Raw genomic sequence first — 18,055 nt, 5'->3', positions numbered from 1 at the left:
CAGCCGAGGACACACACGCGGGGGGAGTCTACATCCAGGATTGTAATCTCATTTTGTATTTTTTTGTCATGGCATTTGTTTGTAAACTAAATAAACAACGCACTCCGCTGGCGACAACTCATTCACAAAGATGAGTCACCGCGCGGAGGATCGACAGCACCCACGCGGGACCGAGTCCGGTGCGCGGCGCGACCCTCACCCGCAGAGCGACGCGCGTCTCTCGGCCACCTTCTGAACGAAAAAGAAGAAAAAACAGAAGAAAAAAAAACAAAAAAAGAGGAAGAAAAACAAGATGTCTCGTGGCGACGTGCGTCGCGCGCCAGAGCGCGTGTGAGTGGCTGACCCATAGTCATTCCGCGAGAGAGCGAAAGAGAGGCTGGATACAAACAGCAGCCGGGCTTCCAGGCAGCGACAGCCAGACTCTCGCCCAGCGCCGCACACCCATGCAGGATGCCCGGAGCGCGCCGGGGAGTCCTGGTCCAGCTCAGCCGGAGTTCATGACGCTCTGGGCGGCCTCGTCATGCGTCTCTTGCCCGAGCCCAGCGCCCAGTCCCTCCGGCTGCTCTTCCTCTTCGTCTTCGTGATGGGGGTGACCCCTTCCCCGGCTCTCACGGCCGGCTGCCCGGACAGGTGCGTGTGCGACGACCAGCTGGTGGTCCAGTGCGCCGGGCAGGAGCTCACCCTGTTCCCCAGCGACCTGCCCCTGGCGACCCGGCAGCTCATCATCTCCAACAACCGCATCGGGGACCTTCCGGCGCTGCAGCTCAACTACCTGTCCGATCTGGTGTACCTGGACTGCAGCAACAACTCCCTGACGGAGATCTCCGAGTCCACCTTCGGGAATTTGCGGAAACTCGCCTACCTGGACCTGTCGTTCAACACGCTGCTGCAGGTGGAGGACCGGACTTTCGGGCCCCTGGCGTCGCTGGTGATGCTGCGGCTGACGGATAACCCGAGCCTCGGGGAGATCCACCCGGACGCCTTCGCGGAGAACATGGCTCTGCAGGTGCTGGACGTGAGCCGGAACAACCTGACGGCCCTGAACATCAGCAGCCTGATCGCGCTGCCCGCGCTGCGCTCCCTGGGGCTCAGCGGGAACCCGTGGAGCTGCGACTGTGACACGGAGGACCTCTGCCTCTGGGTGCAGATAGAGGGCTTCAAGTTCCAAGGTGAGGATGGAGGACGTCCCCGCACACACACACACACACACACACACACACACACACACACACACACACACACACACACACACACACACACACACACACACACACACAAAAGACAAAAAGTTCTGTTGGTGCCAAAAAAGGTCTGAAAAAGGTGCCAAACTGACAAGAGACCTCTTGCAGGTGGTCTCTTGTCAGTTTGGCTCTGGACGCAGGGTTCCTCTGTTCCTCTGTTCCTCTGGACACGCTCCAAATTCTCATTGTTGGTTATTGTCAGCAGCTCATTTGAGATAATGTGTTCGTGGGCTCTTGGTCAACTTATTCCCCCGGTGATGGCGGGCCGCTGACAGCTCCCTCACCCTTTAGTTTGTGCATATGTATGCACGGCCACACTTCCACGCTGCACTCCCACAGATGCAGGCATTCAGATGCAGACTCTCTCCCTCTCTCTCTCTCTCACACACACACACACACACACACACACTCGGACTCTAATGGTTTGACCTCAGAGTCAGAGCATATCCGGAGATGCCGTTCCCTCCACGTCTCGATAATAATTAGCAGACTTGTGTTACGCTCACTTAGAAAACAGCCGCCTTCGCCGTGCACTTCTTCTTAAACAGGAAGGTTGATCTTTGCTGGTAACATGTTAATATAGAGCTCAGTCCAGTCCGAAGAAGGTGAACTGGTCCTGACACAATGTGCCAGAACGTCCCGCTGATCCCACTGCGTTTCCTCTCTGGGCCCGAAAGGTCAGGATAATGAGGGGATGATCGTGTCCTTTTGTACCTGTCTTTGTTCTTCTTCTCTTTATGGCTCGCTTCTTAACTATATCTGCACATTTGTACACACACACACACACACACACACACACACACACACACACACACGGCGCTCCCATTGTCGGTTTTGGCCCCTTCAGTCCAGATGGTTAATGATGATGCTCAAAAAAGCTGGACTCCTATGCTCCTGTTGAGGACAGCGTGTTCGGTGGTGTGTGTGTGTGTGTGTGTGTGTGTGTGTGTGTTTGCTAGTGACTCATTCCAGTCGAGTGTGTGTGAGTCAGTGTGCGATCTGGAGGTAAGAGGAGACCCTAAGGCAGGGGCTTGTGGGAAACTGGAATGAGATTGCTGTAAGGAGACAAGAGAGGCCACTTGAAGACAGCAGCTCCCCAAAGTTGTTATCCCCCTTAACTTTTACACCGCACTGAAGTACGCTCAAGAACTGGCACACATACACACACACACACACACACACACACACACACACACACACACATAGACGTACAGACTCCGCACTCAGCTCTGCTGTTCATCCCACCAGAAGCCCAGTATACTTACACAAACACATTTTGTGCAAAAAAAGGAAAGCGTTCTGAGGGAAGTGCTTTTGAATCGTAAGTGACACAACACGCCGGCAGCAGATTTATTGTGTCACGTCCTGGTTTGAGTGGAGCTAACAACCACTGTACGACCTGTCAATCACCTAGTAGCCCCGCCCTAAAGTATCCCCTGCTTTATGGTCTGTTTGACTCTAAATAGATCATCATTTACTAAATAAACATCATGCTGTATTGAAGAAGACTTGAGACATAAACTCATGTTTACAATGTTTACTAAGGGAATAAATCAAGAGAGAAGTAGAGTCATTTATATAGACTTCTATACAACCAGAGGAGTCGCCCCCTGGTGGTCAGGAGAGATAATGCAAGTTTGAGGCGCTTCACTTGTCAGAATCGGAGGTTGCCACCAGCTAATAACTATAAAATCCAAGCTGTTTTAGTTTTTTTACGATCACATTACACTATAAAAGTTGTAAGTATGCCCAGAGGAGTTTGGACGGTAAACCCTCAGTAACACACTTTTACATACGGCGTCTCTCGAGCTCACTACAAATCACGTATCGATGTGCGGATATGGCACTCATACACTACTCCAGTTTAACAGAGGCAATGGGGTCAAGTGAGAGTGTGTGTGTGTGTGTGTGTGTGTGTGTGTGTGTGTGTGTGTGTGTGTGTCAGAGAGAGGGCATAGAGTGATTCTGTGGTCATGAATGCCCTCTGATCTGACTGCAGGGCCGTGAGTCTGATTCCAGTTGTCGCTACCTCTCAGTTTGAATGTAAATCAGGAGCATGCAAGTGTGTGTGTGTGTGTGTGTGCGTGTGTGTGTCTGTGTGTGTGCAACCCGTCTCATGCTGTAGCTCATTTAGGACCCTGTAATATCGCTGGTGATTGCCTAGGTTTTAATAAGCTGCTCTAGCTCCAGTTGTAATGTCGTATTACAGCATTTTCTTGTGTTCTGCTATAGTTGTTAAGTAAGTTTCTGTTTGTCTGGCTTGTGTCACGGGGAGAGGCTGAAATCGCGTCAAAGCCCAAGACAAATTGATCTGAATATGACCTTCAGGGGGTTCTCTCTGAGCTGGTGGAGGTCGTCGCCTCTCGGTGTGCTGGTTGTGTGTTTTCTTCCGTCACATCCGCTGACCTGCAGGAGGTCAATACATGTTGACAGATTTCTTTTAATGAGACAAATGATGTAGAATTGAACTAAAGGGCAACATCCGAGACGGCTGCGATTACTTTAAAGGAATACAAACAAACCACTTTATTTCCACTTCAGCAGAACGATAACGTGCACAGAGTTTGTTCTTGACGTTTACACTACGAGCAAAACTAGCAACAGGCTGCGAGTCATTTTCAATGGAAGCTACGAGCTGCGCTCCAATGACGCTTTAACCAGTCTTGTGTTTTTGTTTCTCTCTGTTCTGTTCCGTTGAAAAGTTCCTTGTGCTACTTAATGACATTAACTACCGTAAAAGTCGGGTTATAAGCCACTTCTACCTCCGGTGTGTGTCCCCGCTGTAGCAAGCTAGCAGCAGCGCAAGCTAGCACTGCTGCTAGCTTGCGCTGCTGCTAGCTCCCCGCTGCTGCTGCTGCTGCTGCTGCTGCTGCTGCTACTTCTGCCCGCGTCCCCGAGTCGGGTGTCGAGCCGGGGCTGGTCCTGCTACCTTCGGTGGTTGTCAGAGCGCTAGCAGGAGCGCTAGCTGGCTAAAGCGGGGAGCTAACGGGGACACTGACCGAAGGTAGTAGCGGCTTGTAACCCAACTTCAACGAGGGCTTGAGCAACACTCCGTCAATGTAGTTCTGTCGCTCGTGGTGAAATATTAGTAGACTGACTGTACGTGTAATAATAATAATAATAATAATACATTTTTAAACCCACTTTTCTTTCAGAAGAAACTCAAAGTGCCACAGAGCCAATATATTGTAAAACAAAATTAAAACAGTTAAAACATGGTTAAAGCAACCCACAATAAAAGAATAAATAAAAAATAAAAATTTCTCTTGAGTCTCGCCTTTCTGTCAGTTTCGTCTCGGAGCTATACGATTCTATATGTATTCTATATACAGTATAACACAACATCGTAGAGCCAAACGTGTCGTTCTTGAGGGAAGTTTGACAATCCTGGGCAAACCATGTCCTATTAAAATTAACAAATCGTCTACTGGCTATAATCGATTTTTCATAATCACAATCTGTCAAATGACAAAAAAACAGTGACAATGCGAAAAAAAACATGAACCTATTGAGAATTATCAAATGAATATGCATCTCTCCATTATTTAGCGGTCTGGTTGCAATTTGACTGGCTCTCTCGCCACGTTCATAGCGCTGTTTCTTTCAGAGAAAACATCTCTTAAAAGCTGCTTTCCAGGTTCTGCTCAGCAGCTCACAGCAGACAAAAAACACAGGGAGAGTAGCTGCTGCACACGGTGGAGCATTTAGCCGCTAAAGAGGTAAATATTTCCCTTTAGGAGTTGGTGAAGACCAAAAACAGAGCAAAAAGAGAGAGAATATTGTATTTGCTTTTGCCATAACTTTATAATAACTTTTGTTCATGTAATGTCTCACGTGTCTTTGAACACTCACATGTGAAAGGCTATTGATTGTTGGATCTCTTTGTACGCTACTGGTTAGCATTCAGCCTTATTTGACCTTGACTTGATCGAGATGATGGTCATTTAGAGTTCGAGGTATACATAAAAAAAATCATAAATTCTCCAAAGTATCTGTACATTTCCTCCCTTGTGTAATAGAATTGCAGCTTGTCGAGCGACCTGCAGCACTCACTGTAGGTCGTTCTTGACAAGCGCTTCTGCTAAATACACAGAATGTAAGTGGCTGGCAGAGTTGGTGGTGTTATGGTTTTTCTTCGGGAGGGGAGGGAGTGTTTCTGGCTGCTCGTCGGAGGCCTGGACAGCTCACAAACCCAGAGGCAAAGAGCCAAGGCGGAGGGCCACGCACGGGGCAAGAGTTAAATATTCATAAAAAGAGAAAGAGAAGCGGAGGGCCACGGGTTCAGCGGCGGCGAGGAACGAGCGCCCCTTTTTTCACGCCAATTTAACTCGATTCATCCGCCATGAAAGTGAATCTTTGACGACTGGAGCGCCGCGAGATCAGAGGACGAAAGCGTGGCGAAAGAATAGAGGGGAAAGAAGACGAGATAAGAGGGCGAGGAAAAACACACAAAAAAACACACAAAAAAACATGGGCAAACGGATTACGGCGGACTTTTGCAACGGGGGAGGAGACGAGGACGGATACAAAGGATTCGTCTGCGCCCCAGATCTGTCAGTCAAATCCCTTAAAACATTCATTATGACAAGGAGCCATCGATTCAATTTAATACAGGTAGATGGTGCATTATTTATCAGCTGGAACGGTTCCTCGGACCCATCTGGTTTCGGGGAAGCGGATCGGATTCGGCTGGCCTACTTGTGCGCTGCGGCCTGCGCGGGTTTTCAGGCCTCCGTGATCTCCCAAAACCAAGATTGATGCCATGTTCGCGTGTGGGCGTGTTTGTGATGCGATCACCTGAGGCGCTCAGGTGTGTGAGCCTGAGTGTGTGTGTGTGTTTGTGATGTGATCACCTAAGGCACGGAGGTGACGTTGCTCAGGTGTGTGTGCGTGTGTGTGTGTGCGTGATGTGATCACCTAAGGCACGGAGGGAACGTCGCTCAGGTGTGTTTGTTTGTGTGTGTGTGTGTGTGTGTGTGTGTCTCCAACCAATATGCGAGCCAAGAGAATAAAATTGGAAAAAGGGAAGGGGAGAGTGTGAAGATGACAGAGCAAAACTGAAAGAAATGGAGAGACGCAGAAGAAGAAGAAGAAGAAGAAGAAGAAGAAGAAGAAGAAGAAGAAGAAGAAGAAGAAGAAGAAGAAGAAGAAGAAGGGAAATGGGGCGATAAAGGCTGAATGGAGAATAAATGTTAAGTGTGCCAGAGTGGGAATGAAAAGTGGGAAGTGATAAAGAGCGGACGACTGATAAGAAGAGAGATAGAGGGAAGAGGAGAGAGAGAGAGAAAGAGAGAGAGCTGTTGCTATCTGACCTTCACTCACTCTCTCTCTCTCTCTCTCTCTCTCTCTCTCTCCACTGATCCTCCGCCAGAGGAAGAAGAAGGGATCTAATGGAGAAATGATGGAAAGCAGGATGGCAGTAATCTGACTAATGCCGTTTTTGAGAGGAGAGGAATCAGAAGGCGTGCGTCGTTCAGCCCGAGTGGATGTGATGGAGGAAAGGTCGGCTATTCTTAGTCTTAGCCAAACCCCTGTGTGGGGCCTTTAAAACGGAGAGGTGCCTGAGCTTCGCTGAGAGGGGAGGGGCCTAAAACGTCTGACGTCTCACACCGTAGGCGTCCAGTGAGCAGTCAGGTTTGTTATATGTCCATATCTGGAAACCATTTTTTTTTATTTTAAGTGTCTATGTTTCAGACTTTAAGCAGATCCTGTGGAAGAGAGTTTTATTGGGTTTCGCTCACGGACCTCCGTCAGGTGGTGAAGCAGCAACGACAATTCACTGAAACCAAAACGCCATGACAACAAATCAAAAGTGGAGCCAAGTCCTAAAACACCTGAGACAATAATCGCATTAGCTCAAGAAAAATGACACAATCAAGATGTGTCAAAACCCCAAATCAGAAACAAAGGAAAGATGGGCAATCCAAAACATTATATTATATGATATGATACCGTTAAAATAGTGGAGACGGATCATAGTGATCATAAAGTCTAATATCCAAACAAAAAAAGTACTTCATAACCTTTGAAAAAAGACATATTTCCACATGTTTTAGAACCTGAAATATTTCATAAATGTTACCGAGGCTACCTCACTTTTAAGTGGGCGTTGAGACCAAAATCCTTTGTGCATTGCAACAAATTGTTGGCGTTTATTATTGAGCAAAACTGAGAAATAGAAGTTGAGCTAGAAGCACGTTACCTGCCGTGTGTGTGTGCGCTTCCTTGTGTTTCGATTGGCCGGTTTAGTACCTTACCGGATCGCGTAATTTGGCGCCAAAAGTTGCGCCTGGTTCAAATAGATTTTGCCAGACCATAATGACTTGTCGTCATGGCAGCGTTGTCGTGTTGGGTTCCCTGGACCGGCTTCATTAAAATGTTACGTACATATTGTGCGTTAAGAAGCGAAGGCTAGTTATTGTCACGAGGCGCCTGCCATGATAAGATAAAAGTCCTAAATTATGAAGTAAAATATTGAATTACAAAAATGGAAAATTACTTTTTTTAATGCTTTGAAAGCAGAGGAATAAATAAATAAATAATTTGCCAGCCGAATTAAACTGTTTACAGGACATTAAAGATAAAATAAGATAATCCTTTATTAGTCCCCAGTGGGGAAATTGCAGGATTACAGCAGCAAGAGACACATAGTAAAATAAACTAAAAAACAAGTAATATAAATAAACAGTAAAACAGTAATAAAACAGTAAATAATCTACAATAGCAGTATTATATATACAGACAGAATACAAATGTATTTATATTGCACCAGTTGAAGTAATTGAAGTGTTATTAAGTGTTTTTTTTTTTACCTTCATTATCAGACATTTAACACTTAGCTTGATGACTTTTTAGGTCTTTATTTGATAGTGAATGTGGAGAGAGACAGGAAGTGTGAGGAAAGGCATTTATTACACAGCCCCTGCATTTCTTTCCAGAGGCTGTATAAAAAGGCAATAAAGTATGACCATGAATATGAGCTGTGAGTTCACGGTTAGTTTACCTCTTTGCCGGGAACACTGGTTGACTTCTTGCAACAAACGGCACGTTGAGCGTAGGCGCCTTTGCTTGTGCTCTGAACAAAGCACAACAGTCTTAACCTCAACCTGCGGACGCCACATCCACATGGAGGTCAGAGGTCAAGGTCACACGCAGAGCGCCCTGCACAGGAGCGATTGCCGACGCGTGCATCGCCTCCGCCTCCTCCTCCTCCTCCTCCGCCTGAGACCACCACCACGCTGATTACCATATGCATTGACATAATTAATCCGCTTATAAATAGCTCTGTTTGCAGTTCACGGGACCGAGCGCTCTGCCTCGCAGCTCCGATCATCAGCACGTGCGTAATGTGAACATACTGCGTACGGCACGCGTGTGCCTGAAATACATGGAACCAGTTTGTCTTTTTGTTGTTCTTTCTTTCCACTGCTTTGTAGACCACCAGCGTCTGCGGACGCGCTCGCGCTCACAGCCCGGGAAACAATTGTCATCTTCTCGTGTGTCGAGTCTGGCGGGAAAACAGAGTTCCTAAAGGAGTCGGTGGTGTTTTATCGGTGACGTTCTCTATAGCTCCTCCTCCAGGGAGCGTCGTATCGGTGCCGCTGGATCGCCGCCCTGCGCGTTCTCCTTTAGATTAAGAAGAAAAACCCATTAATGTGTCCCTAAATAGCTCCGTTTGTGTGCGTCTGTGTGTGTGTGTCCCTGTTTCTGTGTGTGCATTCCTCTGATTACTGCTGTTTTTCTTCCTTCGGTACTATTTTGGTCCTCCGGTCTGCGGTGTGTCACGGAGCCGCGGGGCCGTGGTGATATTACCATAACGCGCACAGCAGCAACACAATGTGTCTCACTGAGGACAGATAGCTGACCACCATGCTTGTGGGCTGGTTGTGAGGTCACGGGCCCCCGGGGAACAGACACGGGGCCCCACCTCCTCTACTACGGTTGTTTAGCCTCTTTCTGTTGTTGTTTTGTGTCTTTGTGTAGTCGTTTCTTACCAGACAGTGGATTTGAGTCTCTTTTTGGTCCTTTCGAGTCCCTTTGTAGCTGTTTTATTGTTGGTATTTTTGTTGGTTTGCCCCTTTTTGTTGTCATTTAGCAAGTCTGGGTAGTTGTTTTGTGTCTCTTTGTGTTTTTTTGTGTCACTTCATATTTGTTTTGAGTCACTTTGAGTCTCTTTGTAGTTGTTTTGTGTCTCTTTGTAGTCATTTTGTGTCTCTTTGTCTCTTTGCAGTTGTTTTGATCTATTTTCAGTCATTTGGAGTCTTTGTAGTTGTTTTGTGTCTCTTCGTCTCTTTGTAGTTGTTTTGATCTCTTTTCATTTTGAGTCTTTGTAGTCATTTCGTGTCTCTTCGTCTCTTTGTAGTTGTTTTGATCTCTTTTCATTTTGAGTCTCTGTAGTTGCTTTGTGTCTCTGCATACCTTTAGCGTCTCTGTGGTCGTTTTGTCCCTTTAACATTAGTCCTTTTAGGGTCACTTTGCAGCTGTTTTGCATCTATTTTAGTTGTAGTTCTTTTAGTCTGTTTGTAGTCCTCTGTATCTCTTTGTAGTTGTTTTTCTTTCTGGGCATTATGAGTCTCTTCCAGGTCGGTTCGCATCTCTTTTTTTTCCCCGTTTTGTCTTTTGCTCCCTGGGTTTGTGCCCAGTAGGCCGGCACAGCAATCCATCCACGACCGTGTTGTACATCCTGTCCTGTAGGAGAAAACAGGGACCACAGTCAGAGACAGCATCTAACTAAGCAAGAGAAAACATGTGCTGCCAAAGAATAATGTTGGGAGCAGATCTCATCGTAAAAGTGCAAAGGGGGGGGCGTCCCGTATCCATCTCATGCTGCAGCATTTTCTAGGCAGTGCGTGTTTAAGGTGCAGGAATATGGAAACTGCAGTGCAGCATGCAAGCAGAAAAGTGTGATTTCTTCAAGGCTGCAACCGCTTTCCTGAAGCTGTTGGAAATATACGACACAGTGAAGCTGCAGAAACAGAGAGGACACACTTGTCTTTATCTCTATATTTAGAGTTTAAGTTTCTTACTCTAATTCAAGCATACATGCAAAACCATGTCCTGTAGTTTAGCTCCTGAGGTACTTGTCTTCTTCCAATTAGGTGGTAATTTTGTCCCGCTGCGCATGCAAGGTGTTGTAATTCTCTGTATGCATATGGAAAGTGGTGCCAAGGCAAGTTGAACCCAGGGTACATTTTAGCTTAAGTTGGCAAAGACACTTTCCAAACTCTCAATTTCTCAAACAGATTTACAGAATCGCATGCATTCGGCGAATGGCATCTTTGAACTGAGGAATGACGGGCCGATGGAGAAAAAAAAAGAGAGCGCAAACACGGAGAATGTCAAGGGTTTTTTCTGCCAGAACGATGTCTGAGTGGTTTCCCAGCCTGAGTGATGGGACGAGTGAGAAAACACTGAGTGACAGAGAAACAGACGGCGAGGCGAGAACGAACGCAGAGTGAATCATGCCGGCTGCCACCTCTTCCTGTGTTCTTCGGTAATGCTCAAATAATTTCCTCTTATCTCTGCTTTTACGAGGCATTTGTGAATTCTCGCCTCAAATGCAGCCGCAGAATGCTCTTTGGCAAAGGAAAATAAATGGATTTACAGTGTGAAGCACAGAGGGCTTTTTTTTCCTCATAAAGAACCTGATCATTTCTCCGTATGAGTTATCGGCCTCGCTTGCTCTGGTTTGACCAACAGCAAACAGTTGTCTCCTGGGAGAAAGTTCTGTGTATACATATAGGATATGTTGCGGCAACCCATAGTCACGAAAAGAAGATGACGTACCGTAAAAGTCGTGTTACAAGCCGCTACAACCTTCGGTCAGTGTCCCCGTTAGCTCCCCGCTGTAGCCAGCTAGCGCTCCCCGACAACCACCGAAGGTAGCGGGACCAGCCCCGGCTCGACACCCGACTCGGGGAGAGGGGACGCGGCTAGCGCTGCTGCTAGCTTGCACTGCTGCTAGCTTGTGCTGCTGCTAGATTGCGCTGTTGCTAGCTTGCGCTGCTGCTAGCTTGCGCTGCTGCTAGCTTGCTACAGCAGGGCCACCCACCGGACGTAGGAGCGGCTTGTAACCCGACTTTTACGGTAATCTATTTAAAACCCGTTGACAAACTATTTTGGCTCTTGCCGTCCTGAAGCTTCACGCCTGTGCACAGCTGGTCAGAAAAGCACAATGTAACAGTAACGGGCGACAATTCATCAACAATTTAATGCCACGGTTTGACCGCCAGGTGCAGAACTACCAACCGCAGTCTCACAGCATACATCATCATAATAAGGGAATTTAACTTGTCCTCTTTGATGCCTACAACAACAACAACAACAAGAGAAGGTACAACATTTTGAGTGAGAAACCGGTTTTACCCGGGCTTGAACTTTTTTTTTTATAACTCCAACTACGCGTGCCAAGTTGTGGTTGAAAGTTTGTTTCCGTGCTTTGTCCTGGCTTTCATCACGCTTCTCTTTGAGAGGAGACCAGGCAGTCGATGCACGCAGCCAAGAGCTGTGGACAAAGTCTGGATTGTCGCAAGGTGCAGCGAAACAAGCGCCCCGAGGGACCTGTTTGCTGCTGCTTTGTGTCTGTAACTCACTGCTCCAGCGTTCAGCTATGAATGTCGTGTTTGTAAGAGGCAGCGACCTCACTGCACACACACACGCGCACATACACACACGCATACACGCACATACAAAAAAGAAACTCACACCTGTCCTGAGGCGAGCTTGGCAGTGTAATGAGACGGAGCCGATCAGCCCAAACCGTCACAGATGGTGACAGAGACTGACGGAGGGATGGAACTGACGGGCCTCTCGGAGAGAAATATAAATAGAGAACGATAAAATAAAAAGACGGGAGCTACACGGATCTGTGACGGGACATTATCAATACGCCGCCTGACAATCCTCTTCAACACAACACCAGGCAGCGTGGGGAACAACGAGCTTCTGTAAGCTGAAAGGAGACTATCGTTTTCCATTGAGAGAAGATTCCAGGCTAGACTGTGTGGAGTCTGCACGTTCTCCCCATGGCAGCGTGGGTTCTCTCCAGATTCTCCGGGTTCTCCGGCTTCCTCCCACAGTCCAAAGACATGCAGCTTCGTTTAATCGATGACTCTGAATGGCCCGTGTAGGCGTGATTGATTGTCTGCATGGCGACCTGTCCAAGGTGAACCCTGCCTTTGCTCAATGTCGGCACAGATTGATGGGCCCTTAAGCGACCCTCAACAGGTTAAAGTGGTTAAGGATCATGGATGGATGGCGACTCTGAACAGGTTAAAGGTGGCCAGGTAGCCAGCCAGAACCAGACCGGTTACATCATGGGAGTAAAGTCAAAATGTTAATACAAAATGTATTACAAGACCCAAAAGGAACGTTGTTAGCGGACAACTTAATTACTTAAACAGTATTAGTAAAGGAATGATTCTATCCAAGGCTTTTATACATCAACATGTGACTGTAACCGTGTCACTTTAAGCGGTTCTCACTGTAGATATATTTTTGAATTATTTTCCAAAATGTAAAGCACCACACGACCTACAACACACCTAAACACATCAAAGTATTTGATGCAAATACAATTTGACATAACACTATAAGCACTATTTGACATGACACTATAAACAACCTAAATTATGTATATTTTCTTTATTATTGGTGCAGAGGGCCGTAAATAAAAAAAGGGGCATATTATGAACACCAAAAAAATGGGAAGGGACAGAAACAAGAAAGACAAAAACAAACCAAAGACTCCAAACCAGTCATTGTTTTATAAAGTGGGCCCCATGTGCTCTCATGTGCATGAGCTTCTCTCTGATGATGATGATTTGTTCACATGAGGAAGTGTGCCGATAGTGAGAGGAGACGAGGAGACGAGGAGAGGGAGGATAGGAAGTGACAGTTTGGGGAAGCCTCTGCATGTCCTTCCTCCTGCTGAGGGAAACTGGGTTAAGTCTGCTGAGTGCGTTACACGTCCTCGGTTTGTCTGTTGCCACAGTAACAGTAATCTTAATGCACCAATAATCACTAATCATTGATCATCATAACCACTTGCATAATGTTTAATGTTCCCTGTTAACCTCCTTAAAGGAGCAGTCAAATAAACAGCTGCCTGATCTCCTCGCTGTAATTCTGTTGACTGTGTGGGTAATCCTGAGCTTTTTGAACTTCTCACACCACGTCATGTCACAAACTGTATATATAGACGATGGACGACGCGTCCTCACTTCCTCCCACGTGATAGAGGGTGACTTTTACTGTTTGAGGTCACTTCAGAACCTTAACTTTAAACCTAACATCAACTGTTTGAGGTCACTGCAGAACCTTAACTTTAAACCTAAAGGTCACTGCAGAACCTTAACTTTAAACCTAAAGGTCACTGCAGAACCTTAACTTTAAATCTAACCTCAACTGTTTGAGGTTGATGCAGAAATTTTACTTTAAATCTAAAGGTCACTGCAGAACCATAACTTTAAACCTAACCTCAACTGTTTAAGGTCACTGCAGAACCTTAACTTTAAACCTAACCTCAACTGTTTGAGGTCACTGCAGAACCTTAACTTTAAACCTAAAGGTCACTGCAGAACCTTAACTTTAAACCTAACCTCAACTGTTTGAGGTCACTGCAGAACCTTAACTTTAAACCTAAAGGTCACTGCAGAACCTTAACTTTAAATCTAACCTCAACTGTTTGAGGTCACTGCAGAACCTTAACTTTAAACCTAACCTCAACTCTGAGACTCAAACTATCGTGAGTCCGCGCATGCAGTAGTGAAGGAGTATCCAGGCCCATACACCGGCAAAACCAATTTTCCGAGAGAGAATCCACAGCTGTCAATCATGACATCAAACACACTTTTTGTATAGCGCCAAATAACTAATTAAATCCAAGGTTATTGGAAAACACTCAAACAGTAGTGTGATAAGAAAGTATAAAATGACAAAAGACTTTCTTTGGGAATCATTTATTTATTAGCATGTCCGGTCCGCTAACATAGAGGAGGCGGGGTTTATTACGCATACCGCAGCCAGCCACCAGGGGGCGATGTTTTGGGGATTTGTCACGTTGTCCGTCTTTAAATCCAGTCTCTTGTCCTCCCAGTCGGACTCTTTATTCTTTATTCTTCTGTTGGTTTCTTTATTCCTTGTTTCAGTTTCATTTTCTTCTGGTTTCATCTTTGTAGGTTCGCTCTCCCCTCGAGTCTTCACATCTGTTCAAAATCACACTGCACATAGTTTCCGCTGCCTCCTCATCTGTTTTAGTTTTTCTGCGTTTGGGTCAATCCACTGCAGCTCGCTCTCCAACCGTGACGCTTGTCTCCTTCGAATGTGAGACAAAATGCCCCCGGTGATGCGATCGTTAAGTCTGATCTGGTATCGATCGAGAAGCTTATCAAACCCCTGCAGATGTTCTGTGGAGATGCTTTGTAACGGCCTTGTCAGGCCAGGTGGATCGATCGAGTATCTTTAACCCTCGCAGACATACAGACTAATCAGCCTCGGGGTTATCGTGGGGTTACGGTGGAATAAAAACAAAAATAAAACCCTTGAGAATCGAATTTCAGTTAAATTTGCATCCAAACTGGGCTCCGAATCCTCGGCTTCATCATCACTTCACATCTTCTAGCTGCAGCTTTCTCCTCTTTTGACTGCCCACAAAGCCCTGGCGAGTATTAGTCAGAAGTATAGATCATATCTGACTCTTCTCGTCATCATCCCCCCATCGCTCATTTCCATGTTCAGACCTCTGGCCTAATTGGTAGATGAGTGCGTTTTAATTAACAGCGTTAATACATCAGCCGGCAGGACTGCAGCCTCTCCCTCTCCTGCGCTCATCCTCCGAGGTCAGACTCGCTGCATCTGTCCCTTCCTTTGAGTGCGTTGGCATACAAATGTTTCTAAATTATTGTTTGTGTGTGTTGTCGTCTCTCCGTAATTTACGCAATTAAGCGTGCAGCGAGGTTGGGAGCGAAGGAGCATGGGAAATATCCTGAAACAAGAGATGAAGCGATAGAAAACAGCGCTCCTCTTATTTCTTGAGCTACGTATAGAGAGCGCGCTCCTCTCTTCTTCTCCCCGTTAACTCTCTGCATTCAGACTAATTAATATACGCGAGGGCGCTGTCTGTGCTCTCGCTGCAAAGTCACAAACATGCGATAAGGCGCCGCCCGGGGAGCTCTGGAGCCGCGACGATGACTCCCGAACCCGGACACCCCTGCGGACGATTTTTGACCTTTGACCTCTCTGTGGGGAAGCATCAAACGCTTTACAGTATGTGATGTTTCCGCCTCGCCGTGTGGTCTGAAGTCACACCGGCTCGTTATCATATGGCTCATTATGAACGGCAGATGTTTTGTCAGGGAAAACACTCACATCCTAATCTCTCTCTCTCTCTCTCTTTCTCTCTCTCTCTCTCTGCTGCACGGTGGGTTCGTTGGTGTGTAACGATGTGCATGAGGGGGCGGGAGGGTGGATGTATCAGAGCTTTGCATTCAAGTCTAGTCACCTTTCTGTGCGTGTGTGTGTGTGTGTGTGTGTGTGTGCAGCATAATAATGTTGCCATGTCCTAGACACCAAAGACCTACATTACCCAAAGGAAATCTATAGTGTCTCACGGGGTCATTTATCACAAAGGTTATCGCTGCATTGTTAACGGCTGTGTGTGTGTGTGTGTCATACACCTTTTTCTCCAGAGTAATTACATCCTTTTTCTCCCTCGCCTCTCTCCTGATACTCTGCCCTTCATCTTTAACCATATGTACTGATTATTCTCTGCTTTCTCTTATGCTCTATCTTCCCTCATTAATCTCCTCGCTCCTCGCCCCCTCCCTCCTCTTCCTCTCCTTCACCTCCAGACGAGGGCCAGACGGTGTGCCACAGTCCCCCAGAGCTGGCGGGCCAGCGGATGGCGGAGGTCGGCATGCAGCTGCGGGCGGACTGCCACCAGGGCCTGGGCTACTGGGACTACCTCTTCTTCATCGCCATCGGCTTCGTCATCTTCTCGGCCGGCACGGTGTCGGCCTGGGTGATGGGCGTGCTCATGGTGCTGTACGAGCGCTACAGCAAGAGGAAGAGCGAGGAGCTGGACAGCGACGACGAGGACGATAGGGGAGGGATGGGAGGAGGAGGAGGAGGAGGAGGAGGGAACCAGGGGAACGGGGACCTGAGCAAGCCTGGCATGCAGGTGTGACAGACTGACGTCAGACCGCTTGAGAGGAGGGGAAGAACCAGAAGTGATGAGAGGACTCTGAGACCAAAGGCTCTGCAATGAACCAAGATCTGACTGTCTCTCCGTGTTCCAGATTTAGATATCGCAATATGCTCTTCACCATATGGGACAGAAAGTGCGTGAGTGTGTGTGTGTGTGCGTGTGTGTGTGTGTGTGTGTGTGTGTGTGTGAGAGAGTGTGTGTGAGAGAAAGGGAGACAGACAGAGACAGCAATAAGGATGACCATGCCTTCACTTCAGGAGTACAGAATGACCTCTGAGATTATTGAGAGCAATAACCCCCATACACACACGCACACACACGCACACAGACGCACACAGACGCACACACACACACAAACACACACACTCATCTCAGCACTCTTCGGAGCTGCTGGTTTCTCCGAGTGGGCGGATGTACCTGCATACTATGTGAAGTGCTCTTGAGTAACATTCTGTAAATTAAAATGATAACGAGTTGTGTTACATGAGAGACTAGCACACACACACACACACACACACACACACACACACACACACACACACACACACACACACACACACACGCACTACATTAATACACATACAGAAGGTATTGGGGGTCACAAAGAGAGTGATGCCTTATCTCTGCTACAATAAAAAAAAAAAAAAGTAGTATGTTTTGGTATTAAGATGTGATTTTCCTGAATGCCTTATAAGGCAACTGACTTGACATGGTGAACAGTCACTGTTGTCTCTTATAGACAGAATCTGTCCAGAAAAAAAGTTTTGGATATGATCGAATGATTTGAATGTAAAAACTAAGAATGAACTTCTTCTCTAACTCACTGCTGGTGGGATTAACAGGACGTCTAAAGGCACCCAGTGGAGTTTTTATCCACTACTGTGGCATTATGGAGCAATGTTTTGAATAGCAGCTCCCCAGTTGCATGCCATTGGTCTGATTAGCATTCGGTGGAGGTAACATGGACGTGAGCAATGTGTGTGTCCAAATATAACAAAAGAAAAAATCAGGTTTGCTAATGTTTTAAGGAGACAAACAAATGCATTTATGTGATACATTCTGAATGTGAACATATTTGTCTTTGTGGACAAGACAACTCCACAGGGTGTCTTTAGAGAGCAACTTAACACCCGACTGAAAACCTTGTTGTCGCTGACGCCCAGTGGTTTTGACTTTGCAGGAGTGTACTCGGGGGTGTGTCGGTACCCCGTGACATCACTGTTGGTCGTGTGCAACAGAGCACACCTCCGACCAAGTTTCCATTCAAATGTTGCACGAAGGCAAACAGAAAAAAGAAAATGCACTTTTCCATCTGCTGCAGTTCTGTTGACACAGAGATAAACAGAGGGTGGCACTAATTCTCCAGTCAGATGCTATCAAATCATTGCAAAGGTCCTTGCGGACTCCAAGTTTTGTCCGTTTTCACGTGGATTTAACACGTTTCAAGCTCATCCTCCGGTTTCTTTCCACACTCCAGTTTAGTTGGGGATGTATATGCACCTCTGTCTGGTTTGCCAAGACGCCGAAAACTAAACGGATGCTTGTTTTCGAGGAGACGCCGTGGCCACATTTGTCTCTTAAAGAAATACAAAGACAACCGAATGTTGTT

At 46.8% G+C, this 18,055-nt stretch overlaps 1 protein-coding gene across 1 annotated transcript; it reads left to right on the top strand.

Annotated features, from left to right (window-relative positions):
- Window positions 1-502: 502 nt before the first annotated feature.
- lrrc52 (leucine rich repeat containing 52) lies at window positions 503-16,425 on the top strand (the record flags this gene model as incomplete). Its single annotated transcript, XM_079221364.1, has 2 exons — window positions 503-1,169; window positions 16,091-16,425. The coding sequence occupies exons 1-2, from the start codon at window positions 521-523 to the stop codon at window positions 16,423-16,425; spliced, it is 984 nt and encodes a 327-aa protein (XP_079077490.1). The 5' UTR covers window positions 503-520.
- Window positions 16,426-18,055: the final 1,630 nt, after the last annotated feature.

Source organism: Taurulus bubalis (assembly GCF_910589615.1).
Source record: "Taurulus bubalis genome assembly, chromosome: 7".
In the NCBI taxonomy this organism is placed as follows: Eukaryota; Metazoa; Chordata; class Actinopteri; order Perciformes; family Cottidae; genus Taurulus; species Taurulus bubalis.
The sequence above is the reverse complement of the archived record's forward strand: the minus strand, read 5'-3'. Positions and strand labels throughout refer to the sequence as shown.